Genomic DNA, 27183 nt, shown 5'->3' on the forward strand with positions numbered 1-27183 from the left:
AAGTAAAGTTATGACGACAATATTCAGTCTGCTTTACCAAAGCTCTGCATATTAAGTTTTCATATTACTGCAAAATTAGTGAGCTTTTTTTCTGTTGCAGTATGCCCCATTCTAATAATATGTAAGTGATCATATGCCTAACAGCTATTTAGATAACAAGGAAGTATAACCAATGATAGTTGGCCTTTACGTTGTATTAGGTTGGTGCAAAAGCAGTTGTCATTTTTGCAATTTTAACCTTTTAAACCGCAATTTCTTTTGCACCAACCTAATAGTTTCTTTGTTTTCCCCCATACATAATCTTATTTTACTTGCAAAATTCTTTGAACTCAAGAGAACAATTGACAATAAATTGTTAAAATAAAGGTTTTTGTCTGAGACCCTAAAATTATGTCTATCCTAAGAAATATCTAAAAACTAATTTCCTAACTTTGAAATATCTTACATATGTTGTATATGTTTAAAAAAAAATCTGGTCTTTGGAGATTAAGTATAGGGAATTTGTGAAGTTCATTTATTTTTTTTAAATAACAATAAATGTTTGTAGAGGTTGCAATAGTACGTAGTCAGTGAGAGAAGCTGGAAAACTCAGACACATGTGGGCCATAGGGGACAGCTGTTTAACTTTTTCTAAGAAATCCAAATTCCTAGAGATTAGCTGGCTACAGGCAAATGGCAGACTTGAGTTTGTCAGAGGGAAAGAGCTAGTGCAGAGGGAATGTGAACAGGGCTGGGACTAGGGTAAGGCAAGTGAGGCTCTGAAGGCCCAGAAGTTAAGGACGCATTCTCACTGTCAAGGGCATGTAAGGGCCAACCCTGCCCTTTCACAACCCTGAGAGTGTAGCCTTACGTTTTCCATTGTAGAGGCTAACTTGCGTCATACTTGTCCCACTCCTGAATAGGAGAAGGACCTCAAAGAGACAAAGCGGTAGAAGGGTGGTTTGGGGAAGGCCTGTATCTTGTATTCAACAGGTGGTATTTCCATTGAGCCTTGTATTCTTCCTGATTTTACTGAGCCTGTGTCTAGTCATTAGAGAGTCTAGTGTATCAATGCTGGCAATTTGGTTTATCCTGATATTCTTTATCATATTATAGACTTATTCGTACATTATTTCTACCACTCTTAAGAGTTTTTAAAACACAATAGAAGTTGAATGCAAGAAATGCTTTTTCACCATCTATTAAAATAATTATGATGTTTTCTTTCCTTGTTGACTTATTGATATGATTATATTTTTATTAATAGATATATTCATGTTAAACCATCATTATGTGCTAAGAATATATATTATTGGGAAATTATTGAGTGTTCTTTTGATTTATTACTAAATTACATCAGTATTTTATATAGGATACTTACATCCACTTTTATATATATGATTAGTTATAATTTTCTTTCTTGTGTTATAATTTACAGGTCTTGTTATATTTTTGCTATATTAGATGAATTGAGTAGATTATATAGCATGGGAATTACTGCATTGAAAAGGAAACACACTTCTGTTTTCTATCTACCAACACTCTATGTCCAATACTTGTAGTCATCAGAAGTGTGGGTTTTCCATACCGATGACTTTTCAGATACTGGTTAAGTGGCCTACAATTTAACCCAGTTCTGACACTATCTACCTGGAGATAACACCAGTTAAGGACCCAGTCCCACAAGACTGTCTCCCCGACACCCTTACCTTCAGATGCCAATCACAAGTGGTGGGTCTCCAGGTTACTCACAACTTCTATCCCACTTGGCTACAAATCCGAGATTCTCAGGACCTCCACCATTTGCTAGAAAGGCTCAAGAATGCAGAAAAACAGTTTATTTACTAGGTTTCCAGTTTATTATCAAAGGGTGCAACTCAGGAACGGCCAGATAGAAGAGACGCATAGGGCCGAATGTCAGGACTTGTGTAGAAAGGCTTTCTGAATTTGATGAGTACAAAATTTCCCATTTCCCTTTAAATCTGAGATCATTTGCTTAATATGGTAATAAATATATTTGAAAGACACAAAATCTGTATATTTATTTAACACAAAACTCGCAGCATTTTGAACTCCTTAAAGGCACTAGGAAAATTTAAATGAGACTAATCTATGGCAAAAGGGAGTCACAGTAAAGTGTATGGTATAAAATTATCATTTACCATGACCAAGATGGATGTCATGGTGCATGTAAACCAAGATTATTGTATACACATTATAATTATGTATTGAAAATCCTTAATCCAGAGTTAAAAGTGCTCTAAGTTTATCGTGAGATTTTAAAAATATTTATAATACTAAAAGATATTATTTAAATATCTTATATCCTCCTGAAGCATAAAGGTTGCTTTGCATTCCCATACATAGAAAAGATTTTCTCACATGTGGCTGCATCTTTGCAAATCACTGAATTGGTCTTTCAAAGTTTTGGAGAAGAACTACCAATGGGTTTATCATTATTATGACCATTATCCCAGTTTAATATTGTATTTAAGAGTTCTTGGATTCATTGACATGATTGCCAAAATGCTGCATTGGAGAAGGCACCATCTACTAAAATCCACTGTCAGCTTTTTTATTAATATGATCTGGGTAGTGCTGATGGAATAACACATTTATGAGAACAGCCTCTGGTGCTTTCAAGATCCCAGTTAGCTCTGCAGTATTGGCATGGGCTGGGCTGTGTGCTTGGTTTTGTTGGTTATTCTGAAATCCATACATCCCTACACTTAACTCACCATATCAAAAACAGACTTTCTGGTTTTTGCCTATTGCTGTTGTTTTTATGTGGACAACTTCCCGTGGAACTATGAGAAAGTCTGAGTTCTTAAAATTCACAGTTCCTCTCTCTGTGCTGTATTTCCTGTTAAACTGTCAGTGGTGCTCCCAATGAGATAGTCACAATCCAGAATTAACAGCTAACTAACAGCTTGCTGTCTCAAAATATTTATATCAATATTTGTGTTAAACGCTATCTCTGTAATCTGCTAATTTGCATTTGTTCTCAAGGATAAATCAAAAAGACTGAGTGATTTTTATGAATATGCGTCTAGTTTCTAGGAAATTCAGTTCAAAAGATGTGAGCATAATCTCTCATCTTTATAACTGGTTATCTGGGAGCCTCACTATGACAACCATTGGAGTCTTTAAGTAATCTTTCTATGGCAGAAAAATCATACATAGTCAACAAGTGAAAAATCATACATAGTCAACATGACAAAACTGAAGAGCATTGGGCTCAGGTAACATTTTATATCAGGGAAACACAGAGCTAAAATAGATTTCTAGTTCTCCGGACATGAAGACTCTTAATACATTAAGCTATGTTGGCAGCTTGTTTCCAGTTGTGTTTTAATTAGCAAAGACATAGAAACATGAAGGAAAGCAGTATGTCCTTTCTGACTCGTGACATGTGCAGCCCCCAAAACTCAAAGCAGTAACTACTAGAGTGAAAATTTAGAGAGCAGGGTTGGTTTGCCCTTCCTGTGCTGTCACATGTGGTTTCTTCAGAATTTCACCAACTCCGTTTTTCAAGTCAAAATTAATAGTAAGTGAGAAAATACGAATGTAGACAAGAAATTCTGGACTCTCGTCTACTGACATAGAATACATTCTTGATAGTGATAACTTTCTCTAGATATGTGCACAGCATAGGTAAAAAGCGTTAGAACCCAGTAGTTGCTTAAATGGTGCAAACATAAAAGTACTTTAATTACGGATTCAGCAAAAATTTCTGGCTGTTCATATAGCATACCTATGCTATGTACCATGTTTCCCTGAAAATAAGACCTATCCGGACAATCAGCTCTAATGTGTCTTTAGGAGCAAAAATTAATATGAGACCCGGTTTTATTTTACTGTAATATAAGACCGGGTCTTATATAAGACCGGGTCTCATTAATTTTTGCTCCAAAAGACGCATTAGAGCCTATTGTCCGGCTAGGTCTTATTTTCGGGGAGACATGGTAACAATAAGAGAAAGATCCATCTGGTATGTAGTAATCAGAAATGTCCTAATTAATGACCAAGCTAAAATTTTGTATGGGCAGATTTAGACCTTGTGAACAATGGCCAGCTCACAGTGGGTCATATTTCTTAAGCACCTGTTTTGTGTGCGACATCTTACATGTTATTTCTTTGGGATGTGTATTACTCTTTTTAAAGATGAAAAACTAAACTCAGGGTTTAAGAACTTGGGTTAGGTCACAGACCTTAGTAGTGTGGATCTGGAGGTTTGAACTCGGTCTTTTTTTTTGGGAAAAAAAAAAAAGATGTAACACTCTGCCTCTTTGTGCCTTTATATCATTGCAAGTTGTATCAGTCCTACGTATTTCAGTTGTGGCGTATAGCATAACTAGGTTCACTGAAAACCCATTCCAAAGTTCTAGTAGATTGCCTTCTCTGCCTTCGGAGCTAGAAAACTGAAAACTCACTTTCTTAGACTTCCTTGCAGTGGAGGTTCCGAGCAACTTGGTCATGGCCAATGGAGTTAAGTATTAAAAGTAACAGTACTTCAAATGAGAATTTGACTCCGGGAGGCAATTTGGTGTCAGATTAGAAACCATTATTGTGTAGTGTAAAACGTTTTTTCAGATCCCACCTACCCTACCACGTGATACACATCATTCACACAGAGGCTTCAACACTAATGAAACCAGTAAGTACATTTCAGAATATTGGAATAGGTGGCCTCCTCTTTACCTCTTTCAGCAGATTTCTGCGAGAAATATTAGATGAACTTGGATTGGGACTAGAAGTAGCCGATCTGCAAGCAGAGATGGGAGGTAATAGTGCTTTGCGAAGGGATGTGTGTATACTTAATGAGAGTCATAATTTGGAACCTCGTGGCATTGAAAAATCCATTTTCCTACCCCAAACTGATGTGGTTTGTGAGGTGTAGGCCCTTAGCTGGAGATCTACCCCAGGCCCTGCAAGGTATACCCAAGGCAAAGATCAGATTAGGGATGTTATCTTGTCTGATAATGGCTAAGTATTTCAGACCAACCATCCTCTTGATGACTTCTAAGCATCAAAGAGCTTTATCAAAATTGTAAATAACTCCCTGGCCAAGATACAGGAGAAGATGAGAATTCAGAGATATAAGGATAAACTCAAAGCTGCTCCTGCCTATCTGAAAGAACATCTGCCGACTGTACAGTGACACACAACAACTCTTCATTCCTTTGAGTTGAATATTCTCTATGAAATCTTTAACTCCATTCCATCCTGCCAGCTTTGGGATGGGAGAAGGCAAGGAATGACATAATCAGTCCAATTTGGCCCAATGGAGTAAATAATCTTTTAAAACAAGACAGTCTTTTTCATCATTTCTTTTGAAAATGAAGTTCTTCCTCCTCGTCTCTGAGTTGTTTTCTGTGTGTGGAAGGGGCTTATGTTCCACCGTGGCCCTGGTGGTTAAGAGGGAGCCCTGACATGCTTTGGTAACAGTGGCTGGTGCCTGCAGCTCTGTGGTTGGCAGCATAGTTCTAGTTCTGCGGGCCTCTGGCACTAAGACTCGCATTTGATGTAACTGGTCTCAGACTTCAGTCTCAGCTTGATTTAGGTCTGGTGGTTCCACTTAGCTCACCACCAGACTCTGAATCATCATCTCTCGACCCCTGGCTCTCCACTTAGATTTTTATTGTCCCGAAAAGGTTGTACACAAACTCCTCGGACCTTGCATGTGATTCAGGAGCCAAGGAAGATTTGCGAGTGCGAAGCAAACCCTGTGTACCTGACTGCACTGTTAGATCCTCTTTACCATCCTGGCCGTTTCTTATTGTCCTGGGCTGCCTTGCACGAAGGGTGCCCCCCAGGATCCCAGCAGATCATTGGAAACACTCCCCTGTCTTTGGAATCCTGCTCAATTCACTAACCATGTCTCTCGGCTTCCAAGGGTTTGGCCTGGAGTTTAGAGGTCAGGGCACAGGTTACTCTGTCCTCACCTCACTTGGACACTCTCTTCTTCCTTCAGGCCTGTATCGCCACAGTCCCCAGCCTTCATCCCTCTTGTCTGCCGTTCTTATTAGGTTCTTCAAAGTTATTCAGTTATTTTCCTCATACTGCACAGACTCTGTGAATAAGGAAAATACCCTATGCTTGTGGTTGAAATTTAATTGACTATGACAGATGCTCTTCGTCCATTCGATTTCTAATTTATGATGGGGTTTGTGAATGTTCCTTGTCTTTCCCCATATTTTTGTCCTTTTTGTTCATTTGGCTGATTTGAGAAAGGAAGTGTAGTCAAAAGAGCACACGTTCACTATCTTACTAGAAATCCACACATCATTATTTTAGTAAGAACTCAATGTTAGCTATTATTGTTTTGCTTTCCTTAAAAAAGAGTGTTATTTCTTTACTTTTTTTAATCTTAACCTTTCTTCAAAGTGTGGAGTCTAAGTTGTATTGCATTTATAAAGCTTTTTTTTTTTTGGATTATTCATAGACATGGCTCCTTTCTTAATTAAAAGTTTTATTTTGATGCTTGATTTTAGTATTCTCTCATTAAGATATGGAAGTTTTATCTTCATAATAATATTGATATTTTTGGTTGCAGTTCTTGACATAAAGTGTTGACATAAACACTTGACATAAAGTGTTTAAAAAACTGTAGGCCAGCCTAGTGGCTCAGGCGGTTAAAGCTCCATGCTCCTAACTCCGAAGGCTGCTGGTTCGATTCCCACATGGGCCAGTGGGCTCTCAACCACAAGGTTGCCAGTTCGATTCCTCGACTCCCGCAAGGGATGGTGGGCAGCGCCCCCTGCAACTAAGATTGAACACGGCACCTTGAGCTGAGCTGCCTCCCGGATGGCTCAGATGGTTGGAGCGCATCCTCTCAACCACAAGGTTGCCTGTTCGACTCCCGCAAGGGATGGTGGGCTGTGCCCCTTCAACTGGCAATGGCAACTGGACCTGGAGCTGAGCTGTGCCCTCCACAACTAAGACTGAAAGGACAACAACTTGAAGCTGAATGGCACCCTCCACAACTAAGATTGAAAGGACAACCTAACTTGGAAAAAAGTCCTGGAAGTACACACTGTTTCCCAATAAAGTCCTGTTCCCCTTCCCCAATTAAAATAACAAACAAACAAACACAAAACTGCATATAACTATATGAATGCATAATTTTTTTTGAAGATGGGATCATATATTCTTTCATAGTACCTAAATATTCATAATTAGGTTATATATTATAAATTTGGAAGTACTATATTAGACTTTCAATAGTGGCAAAGTCTGATTCTCTTAGAATATATAATACTTTTATATATCATTTTGTGTTTTACAATAAGTTTGTAATTAAGCAAACATTTACAATAATAGTCTGATATTACTCAAATGCCAGTTCACACATTTTATATTCTCAGAGGCTGTGTGATGTAGATAAAAGAACAAATGTAGAGTCTTAACAAACGTCAGAGTGAACCTTCCATTGAAAACACAAGGAATTAATCTTTTAATCAAATAGAGCTATTGTCACAGAGGCACATTATAAATTGTTAATATGCATCGAACACTTATTGTATACCAAGTATTGTGCTAAGCTCTTTATTCTCATTATAACCTTCAATTTTCACAACAGTCCTGTGAAGTAGGTATTATTACCCATTCTACAATTCAGAGAGAAATATTTTAGTTTTGCTTTGTTATGTTTAGGGCTTCCCTCTAAGTAGTATTTTCCATAAGATCCTTAACTGGGATAGAAATACCTGTATAGATGTTTGGTAAAGAATGAATAGTTATCTTAAAGTAAGGCTAAGCAAAGGAATATAGACAATGAGCTATTTCTAATTATGTGGTGAACTTAAATGAAACCCAGTCAGAGTCAATATTAAGAGTAATTTCTGTATTATACTAATTTTCTTTTATAAAACCCATTCATGTACTTTTTGAAAGATATTATACTGCTAGTCAATAAGACCACTTATTTTTATTCAACAAATCATTTTAAGTTAAAGAGTGATAGATTTTCCACTTTTGATACATGAATGATATTTGAATCCTAAGAAAGTGGCTGTTTTGTAGATTCATTTGGTAGGTAAACTGTCAGGTAGCTTCCATCAGTGGGCTGTCATGTTATTTCATTTATTTTTATTATTTGAACTCAAATGAACTTCACACTTTCACAATCTATCTATCGAGAATCTGAACAGTTAGGCAGGGCGGAAGGAAAGGTGCAGTTCCAGTAAGCTCTGAGATATCATTGGCTGTCAGGGAGGCCTCGTTATGCTGTCCATCCTCATTTAACTATCCCACAAGAGCTCTTAATGAAGTTAAGCCCCAAGTTCACTGCAATAATTCTGTGGCAAGAGTTTGTGCGATGTAACAATTCATCACTTGTCAGGAAGGCACTTTTAGTTTATACGTTTAATAAGGGCATCGTCTAGCTTGGTTAATTAGAAGTGAACAGTTTGCATATTTACTAAATGCACAGTGTCATTGCCACCACGGCCTATTGCCTGCATGAATTATTTCTCTATCTGCAATAAACAGCTGGGTAATTATTACTGCCATAATCAGATAAATTCCCTCTGTAAGGCTTTTCTTACATGGCAATTCTTTGAACTCATCCAAAGCTGAACAAAATTTATGAACTCCAGCAGCCAGGCCACTTTTTCATACTGTGGTGTCCCCATTCCCGATTTCAAGGACGTTAAGTAGAGCACAGAGATAGTGTGTAAATAGGGAGAATAAATACGATTACCTAAAGATAACATTTCAATAAACCTCATTTAAAAATATGATATTCTGATGTCAGCCAACTAAACGATCTCAGTGTGGCTTTATCTAATTGTATGTAGACGACAGGCTCTTTTAGTAAGGAGTCCCTGAGACGTAAAGAAAATCACATTTTAGTTTTCAAGAGCCACATTGGTCTGTAATGTTAACTATAACATGTGACTTTTGTCTGTGGAATCATTTTGAATATGAAGATGCAATAAGTATAGCAATTGATTTGATGGAATTTAGATGATAACATACTAGAGTGTCTAACGTAAAATACAGTGAATGTTCTTTGCTTTACAAACAGTCTGTAACATCCATAATTAGAAATTAATGCCATAGTCCATATGATCACTTTAAAATATGGAATGATGTCAACCATTTGATCATAGCCTTTTCACTTACGGTATTTTTAGCAATGCAGTAGCTTTAACAATTTGCTATTTCAAAAACGTTTTAAAAGCAAAGTATGTAAAAAGGAAGGAGGGAAAAAGGTTAATTTCCAAGATAGAATTAATAGAAGGAAAAATCTTATTACACTGGGTATAAATACTTCACCTGTATATTAATATTTTTTCAAATTTAACTCTTTACACAATGAATTTCAAGCAGTTTAGGAAAAGATAGATAAGAAAAGGGTAAGGGAAATAGGGACCACAGGGAAGGAAAATACAGACTGATGTGATGGATCAGGGGACGTGGGTAGTTAAGGGCATCCCATTGTCAAAATGGAGAAAACGTGCCAATAACAAAACGTGTGCCAATAAACAGCTTTTCCTAACACTGATTCTAAAAGATATTTCACGTATGAATCTTCAATAGGAGACACCAAATAAGTCACTGAACAGTGACTTCTGTAAACTTTTTCTTTCCAACAGAAAAAAGCTTGTCTGAATTTCAAGTCTCTCTCTCTCTCTCTCATCTGACAGTTTTTTTCTTTTTTAAAAAAAATGCCAGAGTATAGGTTTAAATGGTTACTAATTTAAAAGCCAGGACTGAAATATGTGGGTTCGTGGACTTAGCCTGTGGTTGTCTAAGTTGGCGGAATGGAGGTTTAGAAGTTCTTAGCTCTCACTTGGCCTAGCTGATCTCGTGATATGTGATAGAGGAAAGGAGGTTCCCTTTTCTCCCCTTTTAAATTCCGTGATAAGGACCGGTAATGCTACTTTTAATCTTGCTGATTGAGATATATAGTGGAAATCAGATTCAGGTACGGGATATGTTACTAATATACAAACTATTTTTAGTTATACTTGAAGATCTGTTTAAGTTATTGTAAAAGTGTATGGAGAAAATGTAAATAGTACTGAAAAAGAATTATAATTCCAGTGGACTGTTTGGCCTTCATCTTCTCTGGCCTCTGAAGCATGTGACAGTGTTGATCATGTCCTTGTCTAATCTCTCTTGTAACTTGAATTCTCAGACATCACTCTCTCCTGGTTTCTACTTAGAAAATGATTTTGTCACTGTTTCCTTTGTGTACTCTCTTTTATTTGCCGGACCTAAATATCAGTGTTCTCTCTTTAATGCACTTGCTTTTTCACTCTATATGCTATCGACAGTCTGTTCCACTTCTATGATTTCTGCTACCAATTGTATTCTAATGATTCAGCAATTAGAGTATTCTCTATCCCAGAACTTTTCTTGTGATTATTGTAACCATCTCTTCAAATGCCAGCTAACATTGTCACTTGGACATCCACAGACACCTCAAGCTAAGCATGTTTATGTATAAAATAATTATTTCCCCAAACCTATCATTTTTTTTTCTTAGTTCTCTGTTCTCGTTTCTCATCTATCCTTCCTACTGCTGCCTGAGTGATTCTTCTGAAATACAAATCTGATCGATGTAATCTCTTATATCTCTTTCCTTCTAGGAGTTTCATAGCAAAAGATGACTTAGAGGTCCTAGAAATAGAGGATTTATATTTCAGAGTATCTTTTTAGCATAAAAATTAAGCAAACTCAAAATGAATACTTGCATTATTTTCTTAAATAGTTTAATACTTAAAAACATGGATCATTAGGAAAACTGTTAACATGTATCTTAGTTAAAATATTATTGTACAATGGGAATTCCTAGAGTTTATATATACATAATAAATGTTGTGATAAAGAGGAAAGGTATGCAGTAGTATCATACTGCAAAAACAGTGAATTAATGAAGCATTACTTGTTTTTTTTAAATGGATTTTTATTATCCCCTTTGTAATGCTTTTCACCTTTTTTCTTCTTGTTTCCTTTCTAATCTATTCCCTCTCTCAGGAGTGACATGGGACAGAATGAAAAAAGAAAATCACTCCAGTTTGTTTCTGTCTCTCTGTTCTTTCTACTAGTATTTTGTAACCTTTTCTTATCCTTCCCAACAGTAAATAGGATGGGATTCTGTTTGGCATTCATATGGAAGTGATTTCTAAGATTGATTGTGAGACAGCTGGTCAATAAATAGTTTTCTAAAATGCATGAGATAATTTTGTGAAGTTGCATGGGATGTACTGCTTTGAAGTATGTTGGCATCGTCCTCGGGTATAGTTTTGCTTTGTGACAGCCTCAGGATCCGTTTTGGAGATGTCCCTGGTCTGTGCTGAGTGGATTGCATGCAAAAGCAGCAGCAATTATTTTCGCTTTACCATGGAGTCAGCTCCTTTTAAGTGAGAGCGAAGGTGTGATTTTTGAGGAAACACCAAGTAAATAAGCTCTTGCAGTTCTTTTCATGTGAAGTAGAAAATGTAGGCACTTCAACTCTGAGCCCTCCCCCAAAATGAAACTTCCGTAGTTTGAGCCTCATCTTGCACAGCTAAATCGCTGCAAAGACACACAAAGGAGAGGCCAGAGTATGATGTGCCTTGGTTTACCTTTATGCAGGGAGCCTGCACGCTGAGTCTCAGGGTCACCATCTGTAATGTCATTTAATTTCACAAAGAAGAACAGGAACCTTGTTCATAATACCTGCCCTTTACAACCTCAGTGTAATGTCTTGAGGATCGATTAATGTCTGTGAAGCACTTGGAGCTCCTGAAAATAATGCACGACGTACGTACGTGTTATTATGCCTATTACTGTCTTAGCTCCACATGATTCTCAATTATTTGACATCATATAGGTCATATAAAAATGCACTTCCTTTTACAGAAAGTATCCAGACTATTAAAAAGAAAATAATTTTAAAATGAATTGTGTGCATATTTTTAGGAAGAGTACTATACGAAAAAATTCTTTTCAACTAAGTTTATTCAAAACAGCCTGAAGAAGAAAAAATTTGATTTTCATGAATGATCTTTGACTAGAGCCTTATTGCTTTCCAAAATCATGCAAAGTAGGTAAATGAAATAATGGAGCAATTGGATGATCCCTTTTTATGATCAGAGTGAAGTCATGGTATTGTAATTTTATAACATCAACCATTGTCTTTTTTTTTTTTTTTTTTTTTTTCACTCTCAAAATCTCTATAGAGTACAGATTTTCTGGCATTCCCCTTAGGGAGCCCATTCACCCTTGGTTAGGAAACGTTTCTTCTACTCTAACGTGCATTCCCCCCCTTTGCTGCTGATGGACCAAGCCTACCAGAGAGGGAGAGTTTCTGTGAGTAACCCAGCCTCATTCCATTACATCCTTCTCTATCCCAGTTCTCTCCTTAAGTGAAAACCTGCTCATTATCCCAACCCCAGTGTCTCCACATACACGAAGACTTTTCTGATCCCTTTAATTGGAAGTGAGCTCTCTGAACTGAAGAACTGCACGTTTATTTCTTTGTAGACTTCTTCTGTCTATAGTCTAGTTACTTATCAGCTATTTCATTTGCAAGCTGCCTGAAGGCTCGGGGACTGAGCTTTCCACATCTTTATTTCTTTTAATATTTTTAAACAGTCTTATGACTGACTGACTGAATAAACAAATGAATGTCGATTTTCTTTATGATATTAACTCTTAAAGCAGCTTAGCTATTGTAAAGAGAAATTGATTTATACTGCACCAAACAAAGGATTTTTAAAGTTTTTTAAGTAACTGAAAAGTTTTGTGTTTATTTTATTTATTCATTTATTTATTTTTGAGAGGAGTTTTCTATATGTTTCTAAAATGTCAAAGTCTCATCTCCAGATTTCAGAGTAAGGTTTGAAGTTCAGGAGCAACCTGAGTGCTTGAATATTGATGATACGCTACAGAATAATTTGAAGCTGTATTTTCTGTTAGTCAGGTGCCACCCTGGTGAAATTTGTGACACCTGTCCCAAAGTTCCAGGGCCTAGGTGACCAGGTAGATAAAATAAGTGGTTTAGATGGTCCCACGGACTTAAAGTGAAGCTTCTGTTTCTAATGCAAATATTTTGGGACTCAGTCACTTCCAGATACTCTGTTCTAGAGTTTTACCAGTCTCAAAATATTTGTGGGTGTCACTCACCAAGTCCAGGCATATAATTGGCTTTAATTGTGGTTAGTATTTTTACTTATATTTTAGAATTAGCCTTCTCTTTTTGCTTTTATTTTCTTGTTATTTGGTTAAATTAATATGCACATATTGGAGCCATTATTAGAGGTAACATGTAAGTTCATTCAGTAAATTTAACTAAAATGCTTTTATGTCATAATATGCCACAGCAGAAACTACCGCTATTCAGCTATTTTTATTTTGAAGGCTTCTTACAACAGAAACACATGACTGACTTTGCCATCAAAACAGAGGAAGACTCTAGAGAATTGTTGAAATCCATTCCCTTAGAATTATGTTTTTTTAAAGATAGTGCAGATGATGGCATTTTGTCTTTGTTTGAGAAATTGTGTAATATTGTTCTCAGTTCCCTCTGAAATTTGGGGCATTTATGCTTTTAAAACAATTTGCATATAATTTTTTTGTATTTCTCTGGCAAAATTATGACTTCTATGAAAGCATTGCGATGTGCATATCCCATCTCTTCGTAGTCTTCCGTAGTGCTTTAGTTAATATGGTGATAGTCTATTAAGATTATTAACTGAATGTAATTGCATCCCTTCTTGATGTCATACTAGTGAACAGAACGGAATCATCTCAATCCCTCGACAGAGCTGACAGTTTTCATTGGCGTAATCTAGTGCTTCTCAAACTTGAGCAAGCAGGTGATTGCCTCAGGGTTCCACCCCCCAGAATTTCTGATTGAATCCGCCTGCTGTGGGACCTGAGAATGTGCATTTCTAGTGATCCCCAGGTGCTGCTGTTCCAGAGACCACACTCTGAGAACCGCTGCCCCAGGCTAAGAGCCAGAGTCCTGGTTTCCCCCTTCTTTCCCAGAGAGGCTCCTCACTGTGGCTTCTTCCCTCTCCTCACTAAATCATCACAGGTGATGAAATGTAGTTGGTTGAGAAATAGTTAAAAGGGATACTGGCACCTAGTTTCTGGCAGATACAGGCCAACTACTTTGGGAGGGGCACATCAATAAGTGAGCCTTCAGGACCTCAGCGCTCAGTAGAGAGAGTGCAGGAAGCAGACGCATGCATACGGCTCTAATACATTGTAGAATGTAACAGACACCTCAGAGAGAAAAAAGGATCATGCCTTACGTTTGAATGTGTTTTGCTCTTGTTATTTGTAATGATAATAAAATATGCACATATTCTAATGATGATAAGAATGATAATAGCCAGTTGGAGGCAATTATAGTGGATGATTTACAGCACAGATTCTGAAATGACATCTCAAGGCATCACACATTTTTCAGTAACTTTTAACTTTATTGTTAAAGTAATATCACAAAATACTTTTGATATATGAAAAGTGATACAGGAGGTTCTAGGAATTACCCCAGTTTCTTTCACTATATAGAAGGAAACTGAATCATAAGATAAAAGAAAATATGCATGGTTAGGTCAATAAAAACGGTCTTCTACATACTATTTCTTGTATCAGGATGATTATAGTTTGGTCTGGAGTTAGAGACTCTACAAACCTAAGGATTCTGATTCCATTTCTGTCATTAACTAATGTGTCATTCAGAGTAGGTCATTTTGTCTCTTTATGTGTTTTTGTATTTGTAAAATAGGGTGATTAGTAACACCTATCCCATATATATCGTAGGATTTTTTTTTTGGGGGGGTGGGATTAGAAATAAAATGGCACACCTGAAATAAAAACCACCTGAAATTATTTGGGGGGAAAATGTAACTGTTTTAAAGGTACTAGATTTAAAAATCCCTGTATAAAAAGTAGACTCTGTTTTATAATTTTGTGGGTAATCCTCGTTAGAATGGTTTCCATCATTTAATCTTTAATGAGATCATAATTTTTATTACATCCTTTACACTGAGCCATATCTTCATCCCTAGTGATGTAACAAAAACTTATATATCAAGGATAAATGATTTATTCAACTCTTCCTACTTGGTCTTTTTACAGACACTCTTTGACATAACTGGTGTGTAGTATATCTGTATATTCTCCAGTATGGCCATAAATCAGGAATGAAAGATTGATTAATTGTATGAATTTATTAAATTAATTATTTTGTGTTTGGAAATTATCCCAGATTAGCTTTTCTAGTGTTTTGTCAAGTTTCTTGGATTTATTTTTAGGGCTTCCCAGTTCCTTCTGAGTTTATTGTGTGTTTTCTATGTATACTGGAAACTGAAATTCTTTTACACGTCTCACAGATTTAGCTTTCCTTGTCAAACTCCCCAAGTACACACTGTTTATATTTTACGTTTCCCTATCCTGAAGATGGACCGTTTTTACTACTTCAAATAATTCACATTTTTGATTTTGTGTCAAGTCCTATGTTCTTCTTTGTAGCTCACCTGTTCGTGTATGTGTTCATTGTATTGGGCCTTTTTTCTTTCTGAGGTGAGATCTCTTCATATTCATTGAATCATTTATAGAGCACAAACTTTTGTGTAGATATATATATATATGTATATATATATACACACACACACATATGTGCGTATATGTGTGTGTGTGTGTGTGTATCTACAAAGAAGTTTGTGCTCTATAAATTTATGTCATTCCAAAGGTAAGTACAGTAGTTTTCTGAGCGATCACAAATATATACATGAATATCAATAATTATCCTTTTAGTGGCAGTCCCTTGGTTATTTATAAATTATCTTAAAGACTTACAAGAATAATTATAGACAAAATACTTATTTTTTTATATAACATAAAAAGTAAAGATGAAAATTAATATATTCAATTAATAACATACAATTATATTTTTCCTGGTAAAAAAATCTCATTTATTCATACGTAACTGCCTTGAAATTTGTACCTTAAGGACAAAGAAAGGTCACCAGTCCCTCTAATTCCTGGTTCTTTGTCAAAAATGGACACAGTTAATGAGGTTTGTTTGGTACAGAACAAATTCTCAGACACAGATAGAGATCCTTTCAATGGAAACAAATTTGTTTGGCTTTTCCAGGTTACTTAGCAATTAATAATAGCCTTGAGATACAGGTCGGAAAGGTCATTGTACCAGCCTACCAACACAATCTAAATGTGCAGTTAGCCCAGCTCTGTGGGCGCAGAAGCCCCCAAAATACTATGCATAAGGTAAAACAGGCTATTTTCTGACTCCTTTTTTCACATTAATAAGCAATTTTCAAGAGAAGGGTGGGAAAATGAGGGCCATGCCACTTCAAGTAATTCATTTATTTTGCAATTTAATCTTATGTTGAAAAAATTGCAGTGCTGCGCTGGTCTAGCACAGTGATTTTTAAACGTCAGTGTGTTTCATCAGTAACCTTGTATGAAGTATTGTATCAGTCGCCTCTAACAGGAAATTGCAACAAAAATATTTCTAGACATTGAAGTAGAAAGGAGAATCTCCTCTTATTTTCAGAGGTTTCCTCTCTACTTACCCTGATATCTTTGAGATGAATACGCAGGTGATATACTTAATATTTTACTTATAGAACTAGACACTAAGTTACATATCTAGTTTTTAAAAAGAATAAAGTACAGTTTCAAAACATTTTAAGATGAATAGTTAAATTATATCTGTTCTATTAAAATAAAGGATTTGTTTTTTTTCATATTTGATGACATTATTCTATTTAGCAGGGTTTTTTTACATAGTATATTTTAAAATCTTATTTTGTGTTTAAATGTATAGATACACACACATAAATGATGAAAAAAATCTCAGTATTTTAATGGACTTTATTATTCTCAGAATGCCATGAACTTGTTCACCTAATTTAGCTTTTATTCTCATTATCTATATAATTGGACAAAATGTCAACCTTTCGAGTGCAGGTAAATATATGTAATCATGTTGATATTACTTGTACTGCTAACAGAAGTAAACTTATAATAAATTGAGCATATGTATAAAAGCCCATCACACTTTTAAAATTAGCTCATTAGTTAGTATACAAAATAAACAATAAGAGATTTGCAAAAACAAAATCAAAATTTAAAGGAAATCAGTAGGTCAAATGTTTTCTTGGGATATTTAAGTATGTCCAAAATGGTTTATCTTCAGCCAAAGAAATTAATATAGCAATCATGTTGCATTTGGTATATTTGCTCCCCTAGACTTATTGACTTACTTATAATATATAGTTGTTTGGTTCTAAAAATTTAACCACTAGAAAATAATCACTTTAGGTGCTTTTTAAAGATTGCAGGAATGTACAGGTAAGATAGATTACACCACTGATTTTGATGGATGTGGACGATGGTTGCCCCTCAAAAACTTCCTTGATTATAATTAGCGAAAGAATTAAAATGTAAGCAGATTTTTTAGTATCATAAATAACAGCCTACTTCGGATGCAGGGAGGCCCTGGAGGAGTTTGCAGATATGAAAGAGAGAGAAGAGAAGAAGGCCGACCTGGAAAGGGAAGAGAAGAAAAGAGATTACCAAGCTCGAAAGATGCATTACCTCCTCAGCACAAAGCAGGTTGGTCTACCTGTCCCTGACAGCTCCCACGAGCCACTGGGGCCCCTAGCCTGACAGAGACAAACTAGCAGGCTGAATAGGACATGACTTGTTGAAAAGATATCACAAAGACACTACTTCGAGTTCAATTTCGTGCTTCTGTGTCGGTGCACGCAGACACCGTGACTCGTCTGTCACAGCAGCTTCCTAGAGGCAGCTGCTGCGACGCTGGCAGAAGGGTCCAAGTCAGCAGTGTATCTGCCACTATGACAACACAACACGAAGGGCACAGCCTCGCTTTCCCCACCCAGCCTGAGTGGCTTACTGTTGTGTTGTGACCTGAGCAAGAACCAACGAGGTATTCCGCTGAGGCAGTTTTCAGGTTTTCTCTTTTAATTGAGCTCGTGTTGAGATTAAAACCATTCTTGCACCTTTTCCAAATTCTGATGCACGTTTTCAAGGTACAGCTTTTAACAAAAGTCCCTCAGCAATTACGTCTTCACACAGACATATAAATGTGGGATTCGGAGTACTTCGCAGGTTGCTAAGAAAAAATACATTAAGTGTAGAATATTCTGCTCACAAAGAGATACGGCTAAAAAGCGTGGAGTTGAGTGTTGAGTTGGGTTTTGTTGCTTGAGCTTTGGGCAGGAAACTAGCAGTTTCTGGGTTTTTGATTTTTTCTTCTGTACTTTCAAGTCCAGTTTCATAGTTGTAGCTAGAGTCACACATTTAAATGTTTTCAAACACGGGCAAGTCAAGTCCCAATGGTACACGGCGAGATCCGAAGCTGACTCATTCTCAGAGGCATCCAGTTCGAAAACACATGAAGTACTGGGTGGCCATGTGCATTTGGGATACAGGATTCCCATGCCTCTAGACTCTACGTCGTAGTCTAAATAACAGTGCTTTTCCATAATGATGACTATCTTATTCTTGACATGGATTCCTATAGCTGAGTTATCTTCACTTAACAGGCAAGGAAACGGAAACTCAGAGATAATTCTGTGACTGATTTATAGACACAAAACTAGCACTAACAGATTTGGTACTCACACTGAGGTCTTTTGACTCTAACTACTTCTGCAGTCGTTTAAAGACAGTTTTAAACTAAAAAGTCAAAGTATTTTTACTTTTTAGTATAAAATTCATAGCAATGTAAACATGTTAGCTGTGTGATTGGTAGGCTGCCTTTTTATAAAATACAGAATTACAAACCAAGAATTATTTTTAGCAAAATGTTTTCTGCTTTTCCTTTCCTTTCCTTTCCTTTCCTTTCCTTTCCTTTCCTTTCCTTTCCTTTCCTTTCCTTTCCTTTCCTTTCCTTCCCCTTCCCCTTCCCCTTCCCCTTCCCCTTCCCCTTCCCCTTCCCCTTCCCCTTCCCTTTCCTGTCCTGTCCTGTCCTTTCCTTTTTCCTTTCCTGTCCTGTCCTGTCAATTATTTAAACCTGATAATAACTCTTAGGTAGAGTTCTTTATTTTGATAACGCTGAACCCTCTTTACTTTGAATCTTTCTTAGTCTGAGTTCTAATTGTGCTGTTTATACATATGTGTAGTGTGAGAAAGCAATTTTTAAAATGGTGAAATCCAGTTTAATTGAAACATTTGTTAGTTCTGTTTCATCTGGGGTTATCTAGACATCCAGTATGTAGTAAAATCATTTAGAAAGTCCATAGAGAATTAGTTGTTTTGCTAATGACAACTAATTTGGAAATATCCATGGGGTGCTAACCTTATGCCAGAGTACCGTAAGTACTTTACATACATCAGCATTTTTTAAAAATTATTTTTATTTCATTTCAGTTTTAAAATTAAGTGCCTGGTTTAACAAATTATTTCACTAATGACCGTGTGACTCAACTCATGGATTAATTTTTTTTATTAAATTTATTGGGGTGACAATGGTTAGTAAAATTCCACAGGTTTCAAGTGTGCATTTCTATACTACATTGTCTGTATATCACATTGCGTGCTCACCACCCAGATTCAGATCTCCTGCCATCACCATATATTTGACTGCCTGTACCCTCATCTACCACCCTTGCTCCCCTCTTACCCTCTGGTAACCACTAAGCTGTTATCTGAGACTACGGATCTTTATGAATTTTCAGATAACGTTACCCCTTGTGTTTTAAGTGTACCTGTGTTAACCAATCCAGGCTGTCACTGCTCTATCCCATTTTTCTGTGTTTGTATCACGCTGGCTTCTGGTAATATCAATGTATGTAGACTTCAGTTTAGTGATTGCTTGTCTCCCGAACTCCTTGGCATCCAATCAAATAATTGCTTTTGAGGTGCTGTGGTACAGTCCAAAGAGGGTGGGCTTTGTCTCAGACACAGCTGAGTTGACATTCGAAAGCTCTCCCATTTAAGGTAAGATAATAGGACATTACCTTGAATTTTCTGAGCCTCCTTTTCACTTGGCACCTCGAAAGACTGTTATAAGGATTAAATGTAACGTATTTAAAATAGTGCTATCCCCCTAGAGAGCATTCAGTGAATGATAACAATCATATTAGAATTTACCCTGTGGAGGATAAACTAACATTCTACACTTTTCATTTTCTTCTGTTTGTTTTAGCTTAGTTTGTCTTCATCTTCTCATTTCCTTCCTTAGCTTCCCTTTAGTTAGTAACGAAAAGTAGTTAGAAAACTTTATAATGCTGTTTTGCTTTCTCCCCACCCCCTCCATTTCACACCTGGTTTCACAGACCTGAGGACAATAAAGGGGAGATTGTGTTCTCAAATAACCTCTCTTGGAGAAATGTTATAAAAATATCAGGGATTTTTATTTGGATCTGGCAAGTTGGTATACTTTGTTAAAATGATCTTAATATTTGATCACAAGTAACTAGAGATAAAAGGACAACCATTTGAACTAGGGAAACACTTTCATTCCCAAGGCAAACTTTTTTTTTTTTTTTTTTTTTTGTCACTCTAATCTCATCTGTTTACTTTGGTCTGGGGATTAGTTGTACTGACAGGATAGTACTGGAAATTTCAAATGTTTTATTTCTTATATCCACCGAATTTGCTTTATTAGTTTTACATCAGTATTTTTCATCATAATATAAAGAGGTGGAATTTTAAAACTGATATTACAAGTCATAATTATAAACGATCTTCACCTAAGCAAAACATGCAATATTTTTTCTTCACCGAAGCAAGAATATGCAACACTAAGATTTAATAGAGTGAATATAAATCTTAACTTTAAAATCCATCAGTTAATTACTCCAACTAACATATTTTTGAGTACCTCCAATCTATCTGTCACTGTAGTAGGACTAGGACATGGCAAATGCATGTTATGGGATTCTTAACCACAGGAGCAGAATTCAATTTAATTTCAGTTTAATGCTAATTGTTTTAGTAGAAGGAAATCAACAACTTTCTATTACAGCTTATACAGGTAGTCACTGAAATTAGCAACCATTCATGTTTACAGTTTTCCTACTTCCATTTACTATTTTGTTTATTTTGTTTAAAAAAAAAAATCTTACTTTTTCAAACCTAAGGAAGGCTCAGGTAGAATGAAAGACCCATACTTGAGGCTAAGTCGTGTTACTGATTTTCTTGGCGTGACTTGGCTATTGGGGAGAAGTTAAGCTGTAGATACTGAAAATATTCCTGAGCTAGATGTTTACAGATTAATTTTATTGCTTGTTTTAAGAGTTTTGATTTGAAATTCTATTAAATGTACAGTTAAGCACACAATAAAAGCCAAGTATGAATTGAGTATTTGTTTTGTAAGGTTTGTGTAACTTTTTACTCTCAATTTGTGCAGATATTTGAAAATTTACTGAATAAATATTAAAGTGTAAATAATTTTTCTAAGAAGTATGTCAGGATCATAAATGTTCTGTTGACCTGCTTAAAAGAATATTCTAATAGCATTTTAGCAAGGAGAGAAACTATTTTATTAGTGATTTCAATAATTTAGAAGTGATTTTGATCTATTTTGTAAAATACTAATTTTATATTAAACTTTCATAGCTAAGATAGCTTAACTTAGATGAGTAGAAATAAAAGAATTCATACAAATGATTCTTCAGGAAAGGAGAATATTTTTGTAAGCCAAAATTGTATTTATAAACTCAGTCATAGATAATAAATGAAAGCAAGTATTGTTTAATGTATTCATACTTTTAGGACAACTATGCTCATATACTGCATACTCATACCGATAGCATAGGTAAAAGTCAATTTTAAGCTTATTTCTATTACAGATCCAATGTATATCTTAAAATTGTTCTAAAACTATTACTAATTTTATGGGTATTAATTATCTCATCTTTATGCAAGTAAATATGTTAGCATGAAGAGAAATTACACAACTAAATGACTAATATTACACTGAGTGAATTAATAGACCCCTCAGGGATTTATTAATTAAAAAGTTCAAGTCATATTAAAGTACCTTTTGTATATGTTTATTTCAATCAGAAAGCTGAATTTGGTGACTTATTTGCATAAATAATCAATCACCATTTACTAGTAGTAATAAGGTTAATTTGTTGCTACAGACATAATAGGATTAGTCAATTATATGTCCCAGAAAATACTGTTTGTTATGCACCCCATCACCTATTAAACAGGACTGGGTTTAACACCATTATTAAATGAACACATCAAAAAATCTTTGTCCCTTGTAAAGTTTTATGAAAAGAAAACTAATTTTAGTTGATTTGAATAAGTAAAATGCAAACATTGTCTCCATTTGTAAATTTAATTTATCTTTCTGCAAAGATTGATTATTTAATAAAGTTATTTATTTTGATTCAGTAACCAGTCAAACTAAATCTAACGTATATAGGACATATTTCCTTTGAAGAAAATCTCATTTGCAGATTTGTTTTATTCCAGATAAACTGACTTTCATTCCCTTGTCCTTGCTCTTGGGTAATAAATTATGTTGTCTGCTCCACCTACTGGTAGATATATGCAAAGGCCTATTGTTGAATTCATTAAAAGGTACTGCTTCTAAAATGTCGCCGGAATTTTTAGAGATCTTCCTGGAGATCAGCAAAGTTACAGATACAAAGGTGAAATTCAAGATGCAAATCATAAAAAGGTAATGTTTAGAAATGCAGGTAATTATGTAGAATTACACACATTAACGTTTCCTGCTTGGTGAACATACACCCTGGTTTTTATTTTAATATGCTAATAATAAAGGATAAATAAATATAAATTACATTAATAACACTATATTATAACTATATTTACTTTAGTCATGGCATTCAATAGTTTATGCATATTCAAGGTAAAACTAAAACGAAAATTTATAAATGTAATTGAAATTTGTACACATATTTTCCGGAAATAATTTTCATGTTATCCTTTATACAGTAAGCTTCCAATGCTATCCCTTTAGTGAATAGTGAAAATTTTCATATGGACACTGAAAGCACAATTTCAAGTTATTTATGATTCTTTAAAAGGTTAATATTGATTAAACTTTATTTTGAATTACTTTATTTTTTGGGAGAAACAAATGATTTCAGCTACTTCTTTGTCAAAATCATTTCACATCTGTATACAGAAGGAAAAAAATCTTAAATATAGAAAGTATACCTGATGTACCCAAAATTAATTGGTAGTGTGTTGATATGGACAACACATTTATAAGACAAATCTTATAAGGTGAAAAAATATATAAGTTAAGAAATATAGTGAGTCTTCCAAAGCATTTATTGCTTTCAACTCTGTCTTCCCTGTATCATAAATAGGGTGATTATATGCCTTATATACCCTTTTCCCCCCAAAATAAGACCTAGCTGGACAATCAGCTCTAATGCATCCTTTGGGGCAAAAATTAATATAAGACCTGATCTCATATTACGTTATATTGTATTATGTTATGTTATCTTATAGTAAAATAAGACCGGGTCTTATATTAATTTTTGCTCAAAAGACACATTAGAGCCGATTGTCTGGCTAGGTCTTATTTTCGGGGAAGCATGGTATTAAGTACCCAATATATGGTTGCTCACTTTCAATTTGAGGTGGTGAAGTCATAGAAGCATGGTAGCGTTCCGGTGTGCACCTGCCTCTGTGTGTTTGTCCTGTGTCATTGTGTGCTCATTGTATGTGGTATATTTGGAATGTGTCTTTGGAGAGCCTTCTTGTAAGGTATTGTGTTTACACACATCACAGCAATGGCTAGGACTCTTGAATGGGATGTGAAAATGTCCCCCTGTAATGACTCTCTGAGTACACTTTTAGACGTCTTGGTTCTTACTGCAGAACCACATCTTTGACTTCAAAACATTAACTTTGTTCCTTCCCAGTTTCTAGGTTGGACCATTTTTCTCTCCCCCCACTCTGTCTCGTTGTGTCTGTCTCTCTTTTGTATTTCCGTGAAATATATGCAAATTATGTGTGCCTTGATACTAACACCTGTTGATAGTACTTTTAATATCTACTGTATTGAATAATATTCTATTTATGATTGTCATGGTTTGATGTAACCTTCTTTGGGATATCCCCATGGCTCCTTGCTTTAGCTTTCTGAGCTTTCTGTTGTTGTTGTTTTTTCCTTTATATGTTTTTTTCTTTATTTGTCCAAATCAGTTTTTATTTTGATCAACAATTCTAAACTATTCTTTGTTGTCCAAATTTTTTAAATCTTTGGCTCTTTTTATTTTCTGTGTCAAATCACCAACTTCTTTCAATTCTTCCTTCCAGGTTTCTTTCAAATCAATTCCATCATGTCCATTCCTTGAACCCTAAGCAATGATAACAATCTCTAATGATTTTTTTGTTGTTCTGTCTTATATTTTTGACCCAGGTTATAAACCTCCAGAGTTTCCCCGTTGTCTTTAAGATAAAATCCAACATTTTCAAAATAAGCTTTCAAAAACTCTCCATAATCTAACTCTACCCTACCTATTCAGTTTTACCTTCTCTTTGCTCCTCAATATAAACATCCAGATACAGTCTGATGTTATATACTAGAAAAATTCATCCTAAGGTTTTGTTTATGTATGAGTTGGGTGACTTTCTGTGGCTTGTCGTATTCTGGATATTCAGAAGCTTCCCTTTTGCCTCTCACATAAAAAGGGGCTACATCTCACAGAGTTTCCACTAATACTTTGATTTTGCCTTTAAAAATAAAGGCAAATTGCTCGTCCCCTATTAAATTAAAAAAAACTTTTAGAATAGAGGCAGCCATTAATCTGTTCTTATTAGTTAAGCATGGTGAAAATTAATAGGTATTAATAAGTTATGATAAGAGGAGGGAAGAAACATACATCCAGGGCTCTGAGACAATGTCTAGAGTATGAAGACCCAAGTGGGCAAAAGGTTGGTAATGAAGACATTTTGACTCCATAAGATATCCAGGAAGGAAAATACTCGGTATTTATGGCACTGAAAAGAGAATTAGGAGAACGTGCAAGAGAAGAAACTTGTCGATTTTGTGATTTTGCTTAGGGTCACTGCTATTTTATATCATTTATTAACTCTAGCACTCTAGATGTCTCTTATTTCTTTCCTACATAACACAGCATTCTCAACAACACATTCTTAATTCTTATAATCCTGACCCCGTAGTTCTGGCCAACATCTATAGGAGTTGACGACGTCTGACAGTTAAAACTGAGAATCAATGGAAGTACAAAATGAGAGGTTGAGTCAGGAGTTTTAGATGAAGGATCTTATATTGTTTTTTTACTAACGTCCCAATAGTTTGTATGAATCTTTTCATGGAGAAAAATTTAACAGAAGGCACTCACACTAATGGAAGGCCCCTCATTGGAATGTGCTAGAACAGCATGGGCTCTTGAGAGATGACCTTTCCAGCCCTATCTGTTAACAGATTAGAGAAACCAGGTGTGGAAGATGAAGCCACTTGCTCAAGGTTGCATAACTAGTGTGAATAAACTCTGTGATGTTGGGGCAGCCTCAGAACAACGCAGCCACAGTGAAAATCTGAGTGAGTGGTCTACATCTGATTCCCCTAAATAAGTCTACTTAGAAGGAACTGGATCCTAGGTTTATGACTCTCCAGTTATGTCTCTTGAAAATACCAGCATCCTTATTACACACTGCTCCTTGAGTTATCCTCAATTCATTGAACTCACTTTTCATCCTTTCTCTGTAATGGCTTAGTACTTATAAGAAACATTGATTCTGAGTAAGTTCATGTATAAAATTAAAGGAAAAACTAGGGTCTGCATATAAAAGAGGGAAGCAAGCTGGAACATACTTGAGATTTCTGTGGTGCCTTCCTGTGAATAAGTCAAAGCACTTTTATTACATTTATCCCCACAATATTCGATAAAGTAGCAATCATCTTCCCGGCGACTAAAATGCTATTGTTTGGTACTCATTTTTCCTCTGGACGCGTGGCAGATTTATTCTCTCAAGAAGATTATGTAATGAATAAAGGTCTGAGCTATAATATTTGGATCCATAGTTTAAAAGGCAGGTCTTCAAGTTTGGTCATTTGTTCTTGGTCCCAAGGGAACAGTCCACATGACAGAATCATCATCTAATTTGCTACTATTGGCAGTCTCTATTCAGAAAAGGCCAAGGACTGAACTAGCATGGAGAATGAATTAGCTATTAACTTTTACATTGTATTTCTTCCCGCTTTAACATTATCGTTTTTATTATCCTGTAATATAGAAAAGAGATGGAGTTATTATCCATTGTCAGTACTCTTTGAATACAGAGAGAAGTGGTTAAAAGAGAAAAAAAAATGTCTTGTTGTGTCCCCAGATGAATGAATCCCTTTCCTGCTCTTCTCTCCTTCTCATCATTTAACCACCGTGCATTCAAAAAGTGGAGGTAAAAATGCCGACAGATAGAAAAATTAAATCAAAATTAATTAAAGGAGAGACCACTTAGGTAGGAAAGTGCCTTAGCTACTTCTCTTATATATTTTTTTCCTTTTCAATATGCTACATTTTTAAGTTATTTTTTAAAAAGTTCTTTAACAAAACACACTGTAAACCTCTCCTGTTTGTGTGACAGGGTAGATTCATGTGTTGTGGCGCCGAAGCTTGTACAGTTTTGGGATCCATCTTTTTTTTAGAAGAAAGACAAAGTTACAAGTACAAGAAGATAAATATTTGTATAGTGAGCAAAAAAGTATTTCAAGCACATTGCAAATTTTAACATCTGACAATGCGACTCAAAATCTAAAAATAAAGTAGTTTTATTAACTGTCTGACAGCTCTATAATGTTTGTTCTTCATATTTTGGCTTCCTACTCTTTGATTGTGCTTTTATTTGACAGTAATTTTGTTATATTTTGTAGAGTGAGAAGAGAAAGTTTATTCGCTTTCTTCTCTAGGAATATTGATATAAATTTTTCATTAGTATAAAAAAATTAAATAACATATTTCTATTTGCCTATGCTGCATTACTGGGTATATTTTTGAAAGGGGATGTCTTCCATTTTGTGTAGGAAATGAGGATGAAATTTGCCATTTATAATTTACACATGTGAATTTTGGAATAATATTTTCCATAGTCCAGCTTCTGGCTGTCCACATTTCAAACCACACTTATTTCTCTGTACCTATATACTTCCCTCGCCACACACATTAGGAGGTTCACATTGCAGTGAAGCCTCTGGCGCTGTACCTTCATTCATGATGTGTGGTCAGTCTGCACACTGGGTAC

General features: G+C 35.5%; 1 protein-coding gene across 5 annotated transcripts in view; it reads left to right on the plus strand.

Annotated features, from left to right (window-relative positions):
* SPATA17 (spermatogenesis associated 17) overlaps window positions 1-27183 on the plus strand; it is a 202516-nt gene that overhangs the window by 27960 nt on the left and 147373 nt on the right. For all 5 annotated transcript variants that reach the window (XR_013992660.1, XR_013992661.1, XR_013992662.1 and 2 more), the window contains exon 6: window positions 17445-17568. Coding sequence is in view for 1 of the 5 variants with exons in the window: in XM_081039202.1 (XP_080895328.1) it covers window positions 17445-17568 (124 nt within the window). In the remaining 4 variants the exon portion in view is untranslated. The remainder of the gene's footprint in view (window positions 1-17444; window positions 17569-27183) is intronic.

This window comes from Rhinolophus hipposideros, assembly GCF_964194185.1.
Source record: "Rhinolophus hipposideros genome assembly, chromosome: 26".
NCBI lineage: Eukaryota > Metazoa > Chordata > Mammalia > Chiroptera > Rhinolophidae > Rhinolophus > Rhinolophus hipposideros.